The 15,300-nt window shown below is 52.1% G+C and overlaps 1 protein-coding gene across 10 annotated transcripts in view; it reads right to left on the bottom strand.

The window, feature by feature from the left end:
• The window catches only part of PFKFB3 (6-phosphofructo-2-kinase/fructose-2,6-biphosphatase 3), a 78,970-nt gene that overhangs the window by 12,918 nt on the left and 50,752 nt on the right, over positions 1–15,300 (bottom strand). For 2 of the 10 annotated variants that reach the window (XM_073229364.1, XM_073229365.1), the window contains exons 1-8: positions 12,874–13,835; positions 6,599–6,714; positions 5,449–5,574; positions 4,426–4,522; positions 3,698–3,764; positions 3,018–3,092; positions 2,627–2,683; positions 353–477 (exon numbers count right to left, since the gene is read on the bottom strand). In XM_073229364.1, coding sequence (XP_073085465.1) covers positions 353–477; positions 2,627–2,683; positions 3,018–3,092; positions 3,698–3,764; positions 4,426–4,522; positions 5,449–5,574; positions 6,599–6,714; positions 12,874–12,911 — 701 coding nt within the window. In that variant the 5' untranslated portion in view covers positions 12,912–13,835. Of the gene's footprint in view, positions 1–352; positions 478–2,626; positions 2,684–3,017; positions 3,093–3,697; positions 3,765–4,425; positions 4,523–5,448; positions 5,575–6,598; positions 6,715–12,873; positions 13,836–15,300 lie in introns of those variants that run through there. The other 8 variants (XM_073229373.1, XM_073229372.1, XM_073229368.1 and 5 more) reach the window with 7 other exon arrangements.

Here is a 15,300-nt window from a genome sequence, read left to right on the forward strand (position 1 = left end):
TGAATCTGCTTCCTTCGCAAGTTAGAGAGCACGAGTGGGCTTTGTCTATGGCAGCGTGTGTGGTCAGAAGGCTGGCTGACCTCTCAGAAGAGGGGGAGAGAAGAGACAGAATGGAAAGGAAGTAAACTATCACGGGGAGAGGAGGAACACTAGGCTCAAATATTCACTCTCCAGATGTTCTGCTTAGTGTCTGAAATAGTTACCCTGAATATGTCATCAAGGCTTTTTTATAAAGGTATTTTAAAGGAGAGTTTATTAAAGTATCTAGGAGCAGATGATTTGTGGGAACACCAAGAAAACATTAGAAGCCCTCAAGTAGGTGATTCAGAGATGACCACCTCTTAGGAAATACCTGTCACATTTATCCGGGTCCAGAGGCTGATAACTGGCCTCATAGCAACTAATTCTCTTCATGAAGTCATCTGTAGCTTCTGCTGAGTTGCAGTCCTTGTAATCCGGGCTGGAGATTTTTACTTCCTGCAATGCCACAAAGAGGCAGCTGATGAATCATGCTGGGGGCTTTCTGCTTAGACAAAGCAGGATTTGGGGCTTACAACCAGGGAGTACAGACAGGATCAGAATAACAATGATCCCACCCAGCAATTAAGAGAAAAAAGAAGTACTCTGGGGGCTGAGTCACAGCCCTATAATTACAGGGGGAATCACTGTCGGTGGGGAGGGAGGCAGACACAGGAAGCCAGGAGGACTCTAATGGACACCTCTGAAGGGCCACAGTTCGGGGTCAGTCCTGTAGCCAAGTCACAAGCAGACAGCCTGGTCCTCAATTCACCTGGGTTCCACATAAGCATATAAAACCTTCCCCACATGGTGAGTAGGCTTGTCAGTTAGCAGAGGGGCACTGGGAAGTTGCCAGCAATGCCCCTGGCCCTGCATGCCAGGCAGGTTTCCTCCTCCACCACCCACAGGGGCAACACATGCTTGGAACTGGTCCCTGATTGACGCTGCTCTACCACACACCCAGTCTTTTCCAAGGTTTACTCTCGTGGGAAGGAGATGGCGGAGAAACACCTGGGCCTGTGGTCCTCTATAACTGAGCAACAGGTCTGAGAAAGCTGGCAGATTTTGGGGAAACTCAGAATTTTTACTGATGAGCTCTTTTCTTCCACAACCACTACCATGGCCATGGCAGAGAAGCAGCCACTCTGCAAAAACCCAAGTTCAATGGGGACCTGCTGCTTCCTGGGTGCAGAGTCTCAGTCTGGGAAGATGAAAAGTTCTGGAGATGGATGGTGGCGATGGTTGCACAACACAAGAATGTGCTGAATGCCACAAAATTGAACACTTATAAATGGCTCAGATGGTAAATTTTATGTTGTGTTTGCCACCAAAAAAAAAATCTAAGTTCATGAATTGTTTTCTTTGCAAAACAGCCACCACATGAAGAGCACAGTGGAAAGCGTAGGCTGCCAAGAGGCTGTGAGACTTAATCAGAGAACCAGATTTCTGAACACAGAGGGTCAGGCAAATAATGGTTTGACAGAGCACAAGCTAAACGGTGAGCTTCTTAGCCAAGCACATGGTGACTGTTCATGGGGAGAAAGAGGCTACAGCTGCACTTTGCTTCACAAGTAGAATGCAGAACCAAAAAAAAAAAAACCAGACAGTAAAGCTCTTTGGTTAGATAGATTATGGCAACTTCTATTTCCTCATGCTTTGAGCCTCTAGGACCTGCTGAAACTAATCTGGACTGCTTTTCCACAAGTTGAATAGCCCTTCCTTAAATACGAACTCATTTCTTAGAAATGTTTGTAAATATCCCCACTTCCTTGGAGAAAAAGTCCCATACCAGAAGCTAGAAAGTGCTCAGCATCCCTGGAAGGTGCACACTTGTACATGGCACTACCACAGCGATTCCCCCGGATCTATCAGACCCACTTTCCCTTGATACGTGTCACTCTAATGTATTTATGCTGGACAGAAAATTATCTGTCCCATGAGAATATGACTTGTGGTAAAGTCTTCATAGCAACCATTGCTGCTTATGGTATATTGTTGACAAGTGAATTAATTTAAGAATTGATCAAATTAAGCTGCCAATTACCCTCAGCTTATCCAGGCAACTTCCCACTGGCACAGGAACAGGGGAGGGTATGGCTGTAGGTACATCAGTAGGAAGGTAGTTTTACCATCCCCGTTCTTCCCAAACTTGGGGATTCTGCCTTTAGTCTGCTGAATCCTATGTGATTCTGTCAGTATACAACCATTCTCACCTACAAGGACCTTACCAGCAGAAGCCACCAGCCTGCTCCCTCCTTTCCACTGAGGGGGAACTGTCCTTTGCCCCAAGTAGCCACATTACCACCCAGATGCCACGTTACTGCCACCCACAGAAACTGTTCCAGATATCTGCTTTCTCTCTTATGTCCCACAAAGGCATCTTTCTGCCCACTGTCTGAAAGCACCCTGGATAAAGCCACTCCAGGTCACAGAATGTGCTTCTAAGTTAATCACTGCTCTGCACTCCAGACCTCCCCAGATCCCACCTCTAAGACAAAACCACAAGCTGGAAGAGCCAGCTTGTTCTCAGGGTCTAGTTACTCCTCCAGGCCTGACCTGGCTTCCCACCCTTCTCAGACTGCCAGGCTAGAGTCCTGCATTGTCTTACCATGATGTTGGAAGCTACGACTGTAGGGTCATCACACACAGACTCGATAAAGAATACCTAGAAAACAACAAATACAGAAACACAATGGGCCAGCTTTGGGATTGTGTAATGTTATCAGCCATTCCAGGAGGAAGGACCCCATTCATAATCCCCAAATACATAGAAGAACCACCTGCTCAATCCCGAGTCCTTGTCCTCCCCAACAGAGGACGCTCCTCCCTCCTTAAGAGCCCCCAGTAGGAGGGCCCAATCTGCAGGCAGCAAATGAGGGCAGTGGGAGATGAAGCGCCAAGCATGGAGCAGAGGTGCCCCCAACACAGGAATCAGCCCACTGCTGAGCGATTTTCCTCGCTCCTGAGTGTTCCGAGGTAAAACAAGGAGTCTGGCTCACCTTGAAACCATTTTCTTTGGCAAAATGAAGAATCATATGTCTCCTCTCTCTAGTAGTATTGGTGGCATCGAAAACCTAATAGGGAGAAAGAAAGGCTAGTGATAATCCAAGTCTGAGTTTAACAATATTTAGCAAACCAATGAAGTAGGTCGGGTATTGCCACCTCCAGGAATAAGCCAAAAATATGGTTCCAGGAGAGACTGTGCCCTGCCCATTGTCCCCACCTCCAGAACTCAGGGACGGAAGGGGAGTGGTAGGCAGGGTCCTGAGAGCAAAGGGACAATAGTAATATGCAGAGAAGCATGCCCATGGAGGGGACCCTGGCTGCCCCAAGCCTTGTCTGTCTCATGGGTGCTGCCTGGCTGCACACCAGCTGGTGCCCCTGAGTCTGCCCCTAATGCCCTCCTTCCTGGGTCCTTATGCTGCTCTGGCCACCTGCTTCCCTCACCTGGCTGCACACCAGCTGGTGCCCCTGAGTCTGCCCCTAATGCCCTCCTTCCTGGGTCCTTATGCTGCTCTGGCCACCTGCTTCCCTCACCTTGCAGGCCAGAGGCTTCTGTCCCCATTTGAGGTGTCCCCACAATAGCTCTCAGCACTGCTCAGGCCAGTCTACGTGTCCCTCTTTCCAGGGCACCATCCCACCCCAGCCTGGAGATGGACTGATGTGTTCCCAGACTTACTGCCATTTGGCCCCCCTCCTTCACCAGGTAACTTTCGACATCTCTCAAGGCAGCCAGAGCACACTGCCTACAACACACAGAAAGAGAATGCCTGCCTCAGGGCCGGTCCAGTCCACGGGGAGCCCAAGTAACCGCCCCCTCCCCCCTAAGCAGAGTAACTAGCAATCCGACTGCTCTGCTGCTCAGGCCGGCCAGGGCTGCCTGGTCGGAGCTCTGCCAAACACAGCTGTGGTCGCCCTCGAAAAGGGGGCTCATGCCAGGCTGCACACTGAGATCCCCAAGGGGCTTTTAAAAGACTGATGCCCAGGTCCCACCCACAGATTCTCACTTTCCTGCTCTAGGGTAGGGCTGGCATCGGATCTTTCCAAGATCCCAGGTGACCCTAAAGTGCAGCCAGGGTTGAACACCACTGCACTTAGGTTTCATGATCACTTGGGCTTAAAAAAAATTCCCTTTCAAATATGAACAGATGATTTCCCTTCTCTGAATTTTGTTCATTCTTAATGAGTTATAGTTGATCTGTACCACATCAGCTGAATCCAACCACCTCCGAGTGGATGGGTGGAAGGAACGAGCCTCAGAGAGACCAGGAGACTTGTCCAAAGACACACATAGATCAGGCCCCAGGGGAGAGCCACGGCAGGCCAGCTTCCTCTGTTACAGAACCTGGCTTTCAAAAGCAAACCACACCAAACTCCAAGGCCCCCCCATGGCGGCTCAGGCCGTACTTCCGGACTTTCATGGCTTCCTCGTTGTCAGGACGGAAGAAGCTGTAGGAGCTGTACTGCTTCACGGCCTCACGGCGGTACTCGCCCACGTTGAACACTGCGGGTGGAAGGAAAGGACCGAGCTGACCACCAGGAAGGGGGCCCCTCACCACTGAGAGGACTGTCTCCAACAAGGGCACCAAACCAACACACAGACTTGGACAAGATTCTGCTAAGACATGGAAACAAGGAAGTGGGCGTCCACCTCCAGGGCTGAAGGAGAAGGCCTTCACATCCATGGAGAAGGTTGCCCAGTGTCTCCCAGGGCAAACATGGCTCCTGCAGTCTGCCTTCCTGGAGGGTGTCCCCTCTGCCCAGCTTCACAAGGTCGGGGACAGCAAGCCAGGACTGAGCAAAGAGGCAGCAGCCACTTGCCAGCAAAACAGGGGTGCTGATTTCTGCCAATGGAATCCAGGCGAGGGGAGTCTCACGCACACACTACCAGGCCAAAATCAGCCACTCTTCTGCTGCCACAGCTTGTGTTGGGGGATGCACTGAACTTACCAGGAACTTGCTATATGAAGCCCTATGCTGGGCACCGTCAGGGACGGCTGGCGTAAATATCTGTCCCACCCCCAAGACATTTCCCATGTAGGTGGGAAAACCAGGCAAAGATTCATAAAAACAATCAATGGTAGGGAGCACTTCATGACAGTAGAGGAATGTCACACCAAGTGCTATGGGGACTCCAAGGGAAGTGGTCCACATGGACGTGTCCTAAAGGAGGTGAGGGCTGAGCTGGGCAGGATCTTGGCAGTGGGAATGACAGAGGCCAGTGAGAAAAGACCCCAATAGGAGGGGAGGTGTGTAGACACATGACCGACCAAAAGGGCCCACCCCTACAGGGGACAGGCAAGCCCAAAATGGCCCAGCAAGGTGAGTCCCAGCAGCTAGAGAAGGAGGTGCCATCTTGTTAGTTTCAGGGGCTGCCGAGTGGGAGCACAGCACTCACTGTGACCATGCCAGCCTTGGGAAGCAGCTCACCTTTCGTGGGGACACCAATCCAGTTGAGGTAGCGAGTCAGCTTCTTGGAGATGTAGGTCTTGCCCCGGGCAGGCAGGCCCACCATGACGATCACCGTGGGGGAGTTGGTCAGCTTTGGCCCACAGGCTGGGAAGAGCAGAGTGCCATCAACAGCGGGTGACCACTAAGTCCTGTGACCACACGAATTTCAAAGAATCCCATGGAAACCCCTATTTTGTGCCCACCTCAAGGCCTCTCAGTAACCCAGCCCAGCATGCTTTCAAGTCATGTGGCAGGACCAGCCCAGCCCTAAATCCCTAACCTGACAACCTAGCCACTGGCCTAGAACAGACAGCTTTTCTGGGGGTGTGAGCAAGGGTGGTCCCCACAAGTGAGTGTGCGGGCAGCTGGAGATGCACCTTGGTGCTGTGTACATAAAGGTAGAAGGTGGTACAGGACCAGGATGGGGCCCCACATTGTTAACTTCCCAGCTCTACACAGTGGGTCTGGGTGGCTGCCTTTAAAAATAAATTTTTAAAGAAGGTAATTTTAAAAAGTAAGAGTTTATCAAATGAAAGTAGGTCAGGGACCAGAACTCTGGCCCTCCACAGAGGGTGACTGATCAATTCCTCTGTTCTCAAGAGTCCAGCTCTTTCCTGCTCCTCCCTTCCAAGTCCTGACTAATGTCAGAACCCTGCTGAAGGGGTAGCAGGTCACAGGGCCTCAGCCAGGCCATGCCACAGAGCCCCAGAAAGGGCCCCAAAGAACCTGGATGTCTTGCCTGTTTATCTCCTCCTGTGGCTTTGCTCAACTCACATTGTTTCTTGGAATCTCAGTAAGACAAAACACTAGGGAGAGAGGCATTCACTGGGTTTTAAGAGAGCCACCCAAAGAACCCTGTTCTGCACTCTCATGGTGCAGTACTTCCTTGGCTGGTGTCCTGCCCCAAGACTCTCAAGGCAACCCAGGTGACAGGAGTGCTGGCAAGCCAGGGGCTGCTGTTCGGGAACAAGAGGCAGGCCTCCGGCCCACTGCCAGCCTGGTAGCACTGCCTGAAACTCGTGGCTGCTGCGGCCAACTCTCCTCCCCAGCCACTGGCCACACGATGCAGGCAAAGTTGCCCAGGCCACCCCTCAATCTAGGCAGATGTCAGGCTTAGATGGGCTCTGACCTGAGCAGCGCCCGAAAGGAGAGGAGAGGAGGAGCCGCCAGGTCACTGACAGGCACAGGCTTGAAGGAGGATGCTTCCTCTTAAGCTGGATGCCCCAACACAGTCCCATGCTCAGCCTGGTGACCAAATGAGATCACGTGTGCAAACACCTGCCACGCTCTTCTAAGATGATCTGCCTCCTGGACTAGTAGGCTGGGGGCAAGGAGGAAGCAGGCATGACTTACAGGGGGCTGTTTCTCCTTTCATGTTTTTAGTGACTTCTATGCAGGGAGAGGTAGAAGAAAGGCAGCTAAGAGGCCAAGAGACATTTAGGAGCCACAAAAACCTTTGGCTGGGATTCTCCAGCTCCTAGTAGCCAGGAACAAACAAGTTCCTAGAAAACAGGCATTTCCCTCCCCAGCATGAGCACCAAGTGGAGCAAAAAACTCACCAGTGGACAAGCAGAGGAAGGTGAGGGCCTCCCTGAAAACCAACAGGGGCGTAAGACATAGCCTATTGTGTGCATTGTGGCAACTGCTGGCAAGACGTGAGAGAAGTGTTGACGTGTTCTCACTCCTGCCTGGAAACAATATTATTCCTTCCCCCAAAACACTGGTTTTTCCCTGGTTTTACTAGATGTCTCTACAGGGCCACTGCACGCCCGGGCATCCAAACATTCTCGGAGAGACAGACACATGCTCTCTCTTTCAGCTGTCAACACCCATGGAATACTTTTGATGGACTCATACCAAAGAAGCAGAGCCAGAGGTTGACTGATTGTATCAAATCGGGGATTAGTTCTACTATCCACTGATCACATGCACAAATCTCTGGCAATAGACGGGTTGGGAGGGGAAAAAAAACTATAAAGATGTAGCATAGTAAGTATCTTCAGCCAAAAATTTCAGCTGAATTTCAACCTCAAATAAATCATCACTGCCTTACTGGGCAAAGCCAAAGTCATTTCCCCTATTCCTTTGGCTTCTGCATTAATCTATAAGGAGCTGCAAAAGGGACACACAGAGGTGGCTGAAGGTGCCCCTCCACCAGGCGTTGCTGGGTCTCAGAGCAGGGAAATCACAAAACCTTCAGCTAAACCACCTTTAAGTCTTACTCTCCTTCGGACCTCATAGCATATCTTAGGTACGTTTATGGTTCTAACAATTACCTGCCCTGCCTCAGTTCCCTGCAAGTCCTCAGTGTCTTCTTCTCTGCAGACCTTTGTAACCCATGGGAAAAGACAGCCCTTCCCAACTCTTATGCCATCTTCCCTGGAGCTCTGCCTTTTCCTCTTCTTCCCCAGCAGTATAGGGATTAGGGAAGATTTTGGATTTTAGCACAAGATTTTCTAAAAAGACCTTGTGTGTTTCATTTCATGTTATACAAATGTTTAATATTTTAAACTCCCTTGTTCTACAAAAGTTTTTTATACTTAAATGTATTTAGATATCAAAGTTAGATGTCAACAAAATCATGTACAAGGAGAGATACATAAATGTTCACACATTAAGGGGGTAAAGAAGCAATCACTTGAAGAATATTGGGTTAACAGACCATCAACACCTCGATGGTAGTTTGTGCAAGCTCAGGCTAGAAATGCCATGCAGGGTTGAGGCCATCACTTGAGTAAGAGCTTACCTCAACTCTGATGTCATTATATTCACTTCCTCAATGGACACATGTGCACAAAGTATATGTGCGGACATAATCCCTGTGCTGAGAGTTTCTGGTCTGGGATGGGGACAGAAAACACACAAGCAAACAAATGCACAAGGTCCTTTCACCAAGTGATAAATGCTATGATGAGAGCAGAGCAGAGGTCTGTAGACAGCTGGCAGGGGGCCAGGGTAGCTGTGGAGGTGGGTTGGAACTGGGTAGTCAGTGTCAGTGTACCTGAGCAGCACTGAGCTAAGACCTGACAGTGCACAGCCAGCTGCACAGTTGGTTTACTGGCTGTGTGTACACGTAAGTGGATATGGGAAAGCAAATGATAACCAGAAGGTCAGTTAGTGAGCATGGCAAGCAGCATCCCAAGGTGACCTGAACTCCCTAGCAATGGCTAGCCAGACCAGCTGGTGTGAGGCCCCTCACCCTGCACACAGCTGGTATTCAGGTCCCAGTTCCAGCCCTGCTCCCCAGATTAACCTAACCTCTCTGTTTATGTGTAACACACTGTCATAGCTGGCACTCAACAGCCATCTTCACCCACCACAATGACACCCACAATTCAGGCTCTGAAAACAAACCATTGGAAGACACTTTGCTGTTGCTCCCAAACCTCCTGTAACTTTTCTTCTACCCAGAGGCACTAGCAATGTCAACCTCAGAAAGCTGCTAAGTCTCTTGTGTTCTCTCCTACATATAGGTATGCTATGCTGTAACACAGGCTCATAGGAACAAGTGGAAAAGGGTGATTAGGACAGGCAGAAAGCTGCAGATGGAGACGGCATAAGCTCCCAAGGATCTGGTGGAAATTCCTGCCCCTGTCTACAGTAACCATGGGGACCTACTTCCACCCCCACCCCCCACAAGAGCAGACCCAGTGGTGCCCAGGGGAACCTGCTGCGACCCTGCAGTTACACCACCACCTCAGAGGGGTTCTCTGGGTTGGGGCTTCTTGCATGTGGCCCTGGGAGACCAGAATGCAGGCCTAGAAAGCAATGGACTCTTGTTTGCTGTCCACTGGACAAAAACCCTCTCCTGGGATCACATCAGCTCAGCGAGGTAGCGTTAAGAATCAGCATCTAGTAAGTATGCCCCAGGGATGGGCCTGAGGCTGTGTGTGTGTGTGTGGGGGGGGGGGGTACCTCTTCCAAAGCTCTTCTGTACTATTTGCTGGATGCCATCCTTGTTAATTATTTGCATGTACAGTTCAACTCATGCCTGACTGATCTCTACCCAACGAATGCTCCCAGCAACCCGACATGGTCTTTGCCAGCAATAGGGGGTCCTGGGAGTTTAGTGAATCATCTGACAACCTTGGGAGGCAATACAATAGCAGAGTGGCTGGGGGGCAGGGACTGGAGTCAAGTAAACAGTTCAAAGCCGGTTCCATCACTTCCTCGGACCTTGGACAAGTCACTTGATCTCTCAGTGTCTCCATTCCTTTTCTGTGAAATGGAGGGATGCTTCATAAAGGGCACATGAACTACAGCATAATACACGTGAAATGCTGCCCACAGGGGCCTCCATCATTATCAGCGATTATGGCTTTCATCTTTCTAAACATGAGGAAACTAAGACCCACATGTAAAAAGGAGGGCCCATGGCCAAGCAGTGAGGGACAGAATTGGGGTTCATGTAGGTTTCTTCCCACCTGAAAAAAGTGCTCTTTCCTAACCTAGTGGTTCTCAACCAATGGCTGAACCCAAGGAGCTTTTAAAAACTTGGATGCCAAGGCCCCACCTGTAGCAATTCTACCTTGGTTTGGGGTCCCAATATGAATTTTTTCCCAAAATCTCCCCCAAATGAATCTAATGTGCAGCCAGGGACCACAGTAACCCCTGTAAACTGTAGTGGCCACCCCAGGATAAAGTAAGGATTTCTCCTGAACATCCCCCTATCTTTCTTCTTTAAGTTAGAATACCACCAGTGAAAACATTGTCTCAGGCCCTGTGGAGATGAAAATCTATTGGTAGACAGTATGAAACCCACTTTATACATGATGAAACTGAGGTTCTGAGTGGATAAATAACTTGCCCAAATAATCAGGGATTTGTACACTGAGGCTCCCAGATTTTGCTGATGATAAACAGAAAGGATAACTAGCCCGTAAATTAGTTCCTTGTTGATTTAAGCTGATTGACCAATTCACTAAGTCTCACCAAATTACGGTTTGCATTTGGGAGAAGCTGCAGATTTACCACACTATGGGTGTAGCAAAAGAAAACCCAAATGACGTGCTTCTGAGGCATAAACTAATCAATGTGTGGCTTTCTGTTGTTTTACTGTTCTTTGGTACATGAACAGTAATGTTTCCCGTGTGCTATATTTTAGTTAATAAACCTCAGAGGCATCTGGGGCAGACCCCCAATTAGGACACGACTTAGAAAGGTGCTATAACAGGTTTAGAAGAAAATCCATCTGATGTTCCAACTGCCATTAAAGAAGGCGGGGGGATGAGGGGGGTCAGGAAAGATGTCAAGAAGAAATAACCTCTTTTCTCTATTCAGCTGAGATCTAGGCGACTATAAACTGGGAAGGACGCCACTACTTGGAATAAGGGCACGTAACAAATATCTAGGCTGCAGGTAGGTATTTTTATAAGGAAAAATGTGTCTGAGCCTATACCGCAGAACCACACACAGGGCTCCGGGAGAGTGGGTGGGGACAGGAGATTTAATCCATCAGCTTCACCCCTCCCCCCACGCAGCTCTGAATGGTTCCGACAGGGATTTTTAGGCAAATCTCTCATCTGCGTGTGAGACGTGCAGCGGGATAGCAGCTAATGGATGGCTCTCAGAAGCCTGGAGGGAAGCATGGCTGCACACTTCTGTTTCAGAGTCACCCGACTGAGTGCATGCCAGCCAGTTTCAAGGTGCTCGCCACATGGATCTTCATGGGCATTCCTCACTCCACCACCAGGAACCTCAGGGGACTACTAAATGTGTGTGTGTATGTACACACATACATACAAATGCCCATATCCACATACATGTGTATATAGAAAACCTGAATTTGCATGACCAATTACAGTTTTCAAAGTGCTCCATAATGTTTTATTCAAAAGTCCAAAGGGTGATGTTTTTTTCTCCATCTCCCTTGGGACTTAAGGCGCTTCATTCCTAACCACCAATAGGTTTTACAGATTTTCAACCAGACTGTGGTTAGCCCTAGTGTGGCAAGCTATATTTAAAAGCTTATCTGAAAGCTGGCAACAAGAAACAGACCTCCAAGCCCCTAGCCCTTAGCTATTTTGCAAAGAAACCTTGTTCTCCTTAAGGCTTCTAAGGTCCCAGAACCCACAGGTCCAGCAGAGGGGACAAACTAGTGGAGAAGTGACCCCCCAGAATAGGGAGCACCTTACCAGGCTCCACCCCCATCACCAGGATTAGGTAGGAGTACCACAGGGCCAGCGTTCCCCACCTCCTGGGCAAAACCTGAGTTGGTGAGCTGTCACCATGGCTTCAGCAACCACCCTGAGAAAAGGTGACAGCACAGAAGGCCAGTAGGCCACCCTGACTCAGGCACCATCAATGCCTAGGAGTCACCTAAGGTTTGCTGGGATCCCATGCTTACCTCTCAGGCAATTGGACCCTGCCTGGAGCAAAACAGACAGGACTGGGCTGGGCCCTATCCACCTGACGGCCCCTGGGCAGGTTACCAGGAGGAACAGTGTTGCCCTCAAACCATTGGAACCATCCTTTTAAGAGGTAGTTCTCTCAACAGCTAGAGACAGAGCCCAAGGTAAACCTTCCCAAAGCATTTACGGCTGAGGACAGATGGGGCCGGGAGTTGACTGACAGCAAATTCCAAGTAGGGTGGAATGTGTGTGTGGTGTGTGTGTGTATGTGAAACACTGCCAACAGAGCAGCCACAGACCCACAGATCCTCTCCCAAGCCGGGGGCAAAGGCTCGTTTCCACGCAGCACTACGGTTACCAGCCTCCCAGCGCCCCCCCACCAGCTCCACGGGGCAGGTGGGAGCAAGGAAAGGCAGAAGGAAGACAGAAATACAGAGAGGAGAAAGAGCACAGATAGAAATATAAAGAGAAGTAGAGTGGAGATTAGAAATACATAGAAAGGAGAAACAGGAGATGGAAATACATAGTAAAGGGGAATAAACAGAGGTGCAAATATAGAGGTCCAGAGAAGAGAAAGGGGAGAGAAACAACACGAATAGAGGTAATGGGGGCCAGCAGAAGAGAGGAGGCAGCCACAGTTACAGAAAGGGAAGCAAGGCCTGAGGAGGGCGAAAGGGCCGCGTCTCTGAACAGCAGTCCTCCCTGCGGGTGCCCGGGAATGACGCGGACTAGGGGATACTAGGGAGGTTGTCCTTTCCCAAGCATCCCCTTACCAAAAGTTTTTGGAGCGCAGCGCCCCCGTCTCCGGCCAGGGGAGTCGCAGCGCCCGCGCCCCCCCACCTCCCCCGGCACCGCCGCGCGGCCACAGTGGCGCCCGCCCGCGCCGGGGAGGAGCGTTCGCCGGCTGGGCCTAGGGGACAGTCGCGGAGGGCGGCGCCGGCCCCTCGCCGGAGTGGAGTGGGCACAAAAGAGCCCGCCAGCGCTCGCCACACGATGGCCCGGCTTGGCACGCAGCACGCCCTGCCCTGAGCCCAGCCCCTGGGTCCACACTCACATCTGGGCAGCGAGGGGCGGTGGTCGACGGGGATCCATATCTTCTGCACCCGGCTCTGAGTCAGCTCCAAGGGCATCTTCACAGCCTAGACTCGACAGCCCTCCGCCCCTTGCGAAGAATCCTGACTAGGGGAGGACAGCGGGCTGTGGACCCCCGGAACAAAGGGGAAGGGGAACTGCGTGCGCGGGAGCGCGGCCCCGGCGCTTTTTGGAAAAGTGCTTTGTGCTAAATCACGAAAGCTCTCCCGAGCTTGCGGCCACTTGAGCGCGGCGAGAAGGGTGGGGGGCTGGAGCCGTACTCAGCTCTTGCAGGGCCGGGCTCGTCCAGTCGGGAGGCCCCGCGGATGCTCGGAGCGCAGCGATTGCCGCGGTCGCCTTGTGCCAGCTCCAGTCCTCCAGCCAGCTTCACAGTCGCTCGCTTGCTCTACAGCTCCGCAGGATTACCCGGCCCTTGGTCCAGACTTTTAAGAGGCTAAGCCGGCAGCGACGCCCACGTCAGCCTCGGGGCGGAGACGCACTCTTCAGGTTTCCGCCCCTTTCACGTGGGGAGTAGGGTGGTCAAATCGTGAGGCAGCCTGCCGGTGCCCCCTGCAGGCCGGCAGCAGCCGCGCGCTCTGCTCCGGCAGTTCCTTTAAGCCAGAACCCAGACTGGCCCGACATCGAGCTGCAGAAGGCTCTCGGAGTAGGACCTCCGGCCATCATCCCCTAAAGACAACCCGACATCTTCCCAGAAGTCACTTCAAAACTTTATTGCGAGAAAAGCCGCGGTGCCCTCCAGTGAGGTCCTCCGACCCCTGCAGCCCGAATGCCTGGATGCTAGTTAAAATGCATCCTACTGACACGGCCTTCCCGAGAGTGAGACCCCGATACTCTCTCTGCATTGTTAACACGCGCTCCGGGTCGGGCACTACCAGCTTGAAGACCCGGGCTTCGGGTTAAGGGATGGAGAGAGGTTAGCGGGGAAGGGGGTGGCTGTCTCTGCTACCCTAGAGGGAAGTCAGAGGGCGGATGTTGAGACCGCCAGTGCCACACAGCCTTCCGGGTCACTTCTTGCCAGAGCTGCTCCCTAATAAAACCTCGGAGTCTCACCCACCACGACCCCTTCCTTAACCCCTTGTCCCCACACGGCCCACTTCCGAGTCCCTTAGAAACCCTGACTTGTGCTGAACATGCTGCCCCAACACCAAGTCCCAAACCCTGAAACCCCGGCTCCCCCACCGAAGAGGGAAAGCCTGGGGGCTGCACCAAAATGGTACCAGGCATCTGGGTATTCAGTCGCCATCCACAATATTTTCAATATACCTTTATCTCTCCGAGTAAACGAGTAAATAAAACTAGATCCTATGCTGACCTGCAATTCATTACCTAAGCCGCGGAATGACTACTGGGAAGTGACAACTTGATTATGTAAACCCCAAACACTCATGACATTCACACCTCAAGGCATCTTCCTCGCCTATTTTTGGTGTGGTATCTGTCCTTTCTACCTCCCCGGCGCTCACAGTTTTACATCAGCTGGCGACATGTGACAGTCGTGTAGCCGGGCCGGTGGTCGCCCTGTGAAGATATGGGGTGCCCCCGCATTGGCATTACATGGTTGTGACTTTAGCTCATGATGCATCAGGTCAGAAGCGCTGTAGAGATGCACACCTCGCTGAGGTGGTGCTGTGATTGGAAAGAAGGCGGCGCTCCCTGAAATCCACACAGCAGAGCAGGCTGCGCAGCGGCTGCTACACGTCGCTCACGTCCCGCATGGCTCGGTTGGAGCCCCGCCCGCTCTCTGGCAGCCGGCACAGCTGCGCGTGCCCCGCCCGCTCGCCCCGCCCCCCAGCGGCTCAGGGCCCCGAGCGCGTCGCCCACCCAGCAGGTGCTCCCGCCTGACCCCCACTCCGGGAGCCCCGACAGGCCCTCTCCCCCTTCCCTGCTCCCCAGCCAGCTCAGAGCCCTGAGCGCCTGGCATCGCCCACCCAGCGGGTGCCCCCGGGAACCTCCCCCCACCCAATCCCTGCTCTCCCTCTGACAGCTTTGCTGACTCTCTGGTTTCGGCGCTCGCGCAGCTGTTCAGAAACCCAAGTGCATTGCATTGGGGCTTGTTTTTCAGCACTGGGCGCAAATGCCACCGATGACACCCTATAACGTCCCAGGGAGAGTCCCACTCCACTCTTGAAGAGTGAGCTAACCAAAGAGAAAAAAGCAGCGAGCGAGCGCCTGAGCCACCAGGAAGCTGGCTGCCCGGGTTCGCGGAGGTGGGGCAAGGGGCCGCCAGCGTGTAAAGGAGGCTGCACCCCACACTTGCCTCTCCGAGAAGAACCCGTTGCCTGCGTGCCTGCTCCTTGGCCCTGGGTATTTTGCACATACTTACAGGCAGGGCAGGGGGGCAAGGCGGCATTCTTCCACCCACCAAGCTTGCAAACAACAGGAGAGGGGT

The sequence above is a fragment of the Manis javanica genome, chromosome 2 (genome assembly GCF_040802235.1).
Source record: "Manis javanica isolate MJ-LG chromosome 2, MJ_LKY, whole genome shotgun sequence".
Classification (NCBI taxonomy): Eukaryota; Metazoa; Chordata; class Mammalia; order Pholidota; family Manidae; genus Manis; species Manis javanica.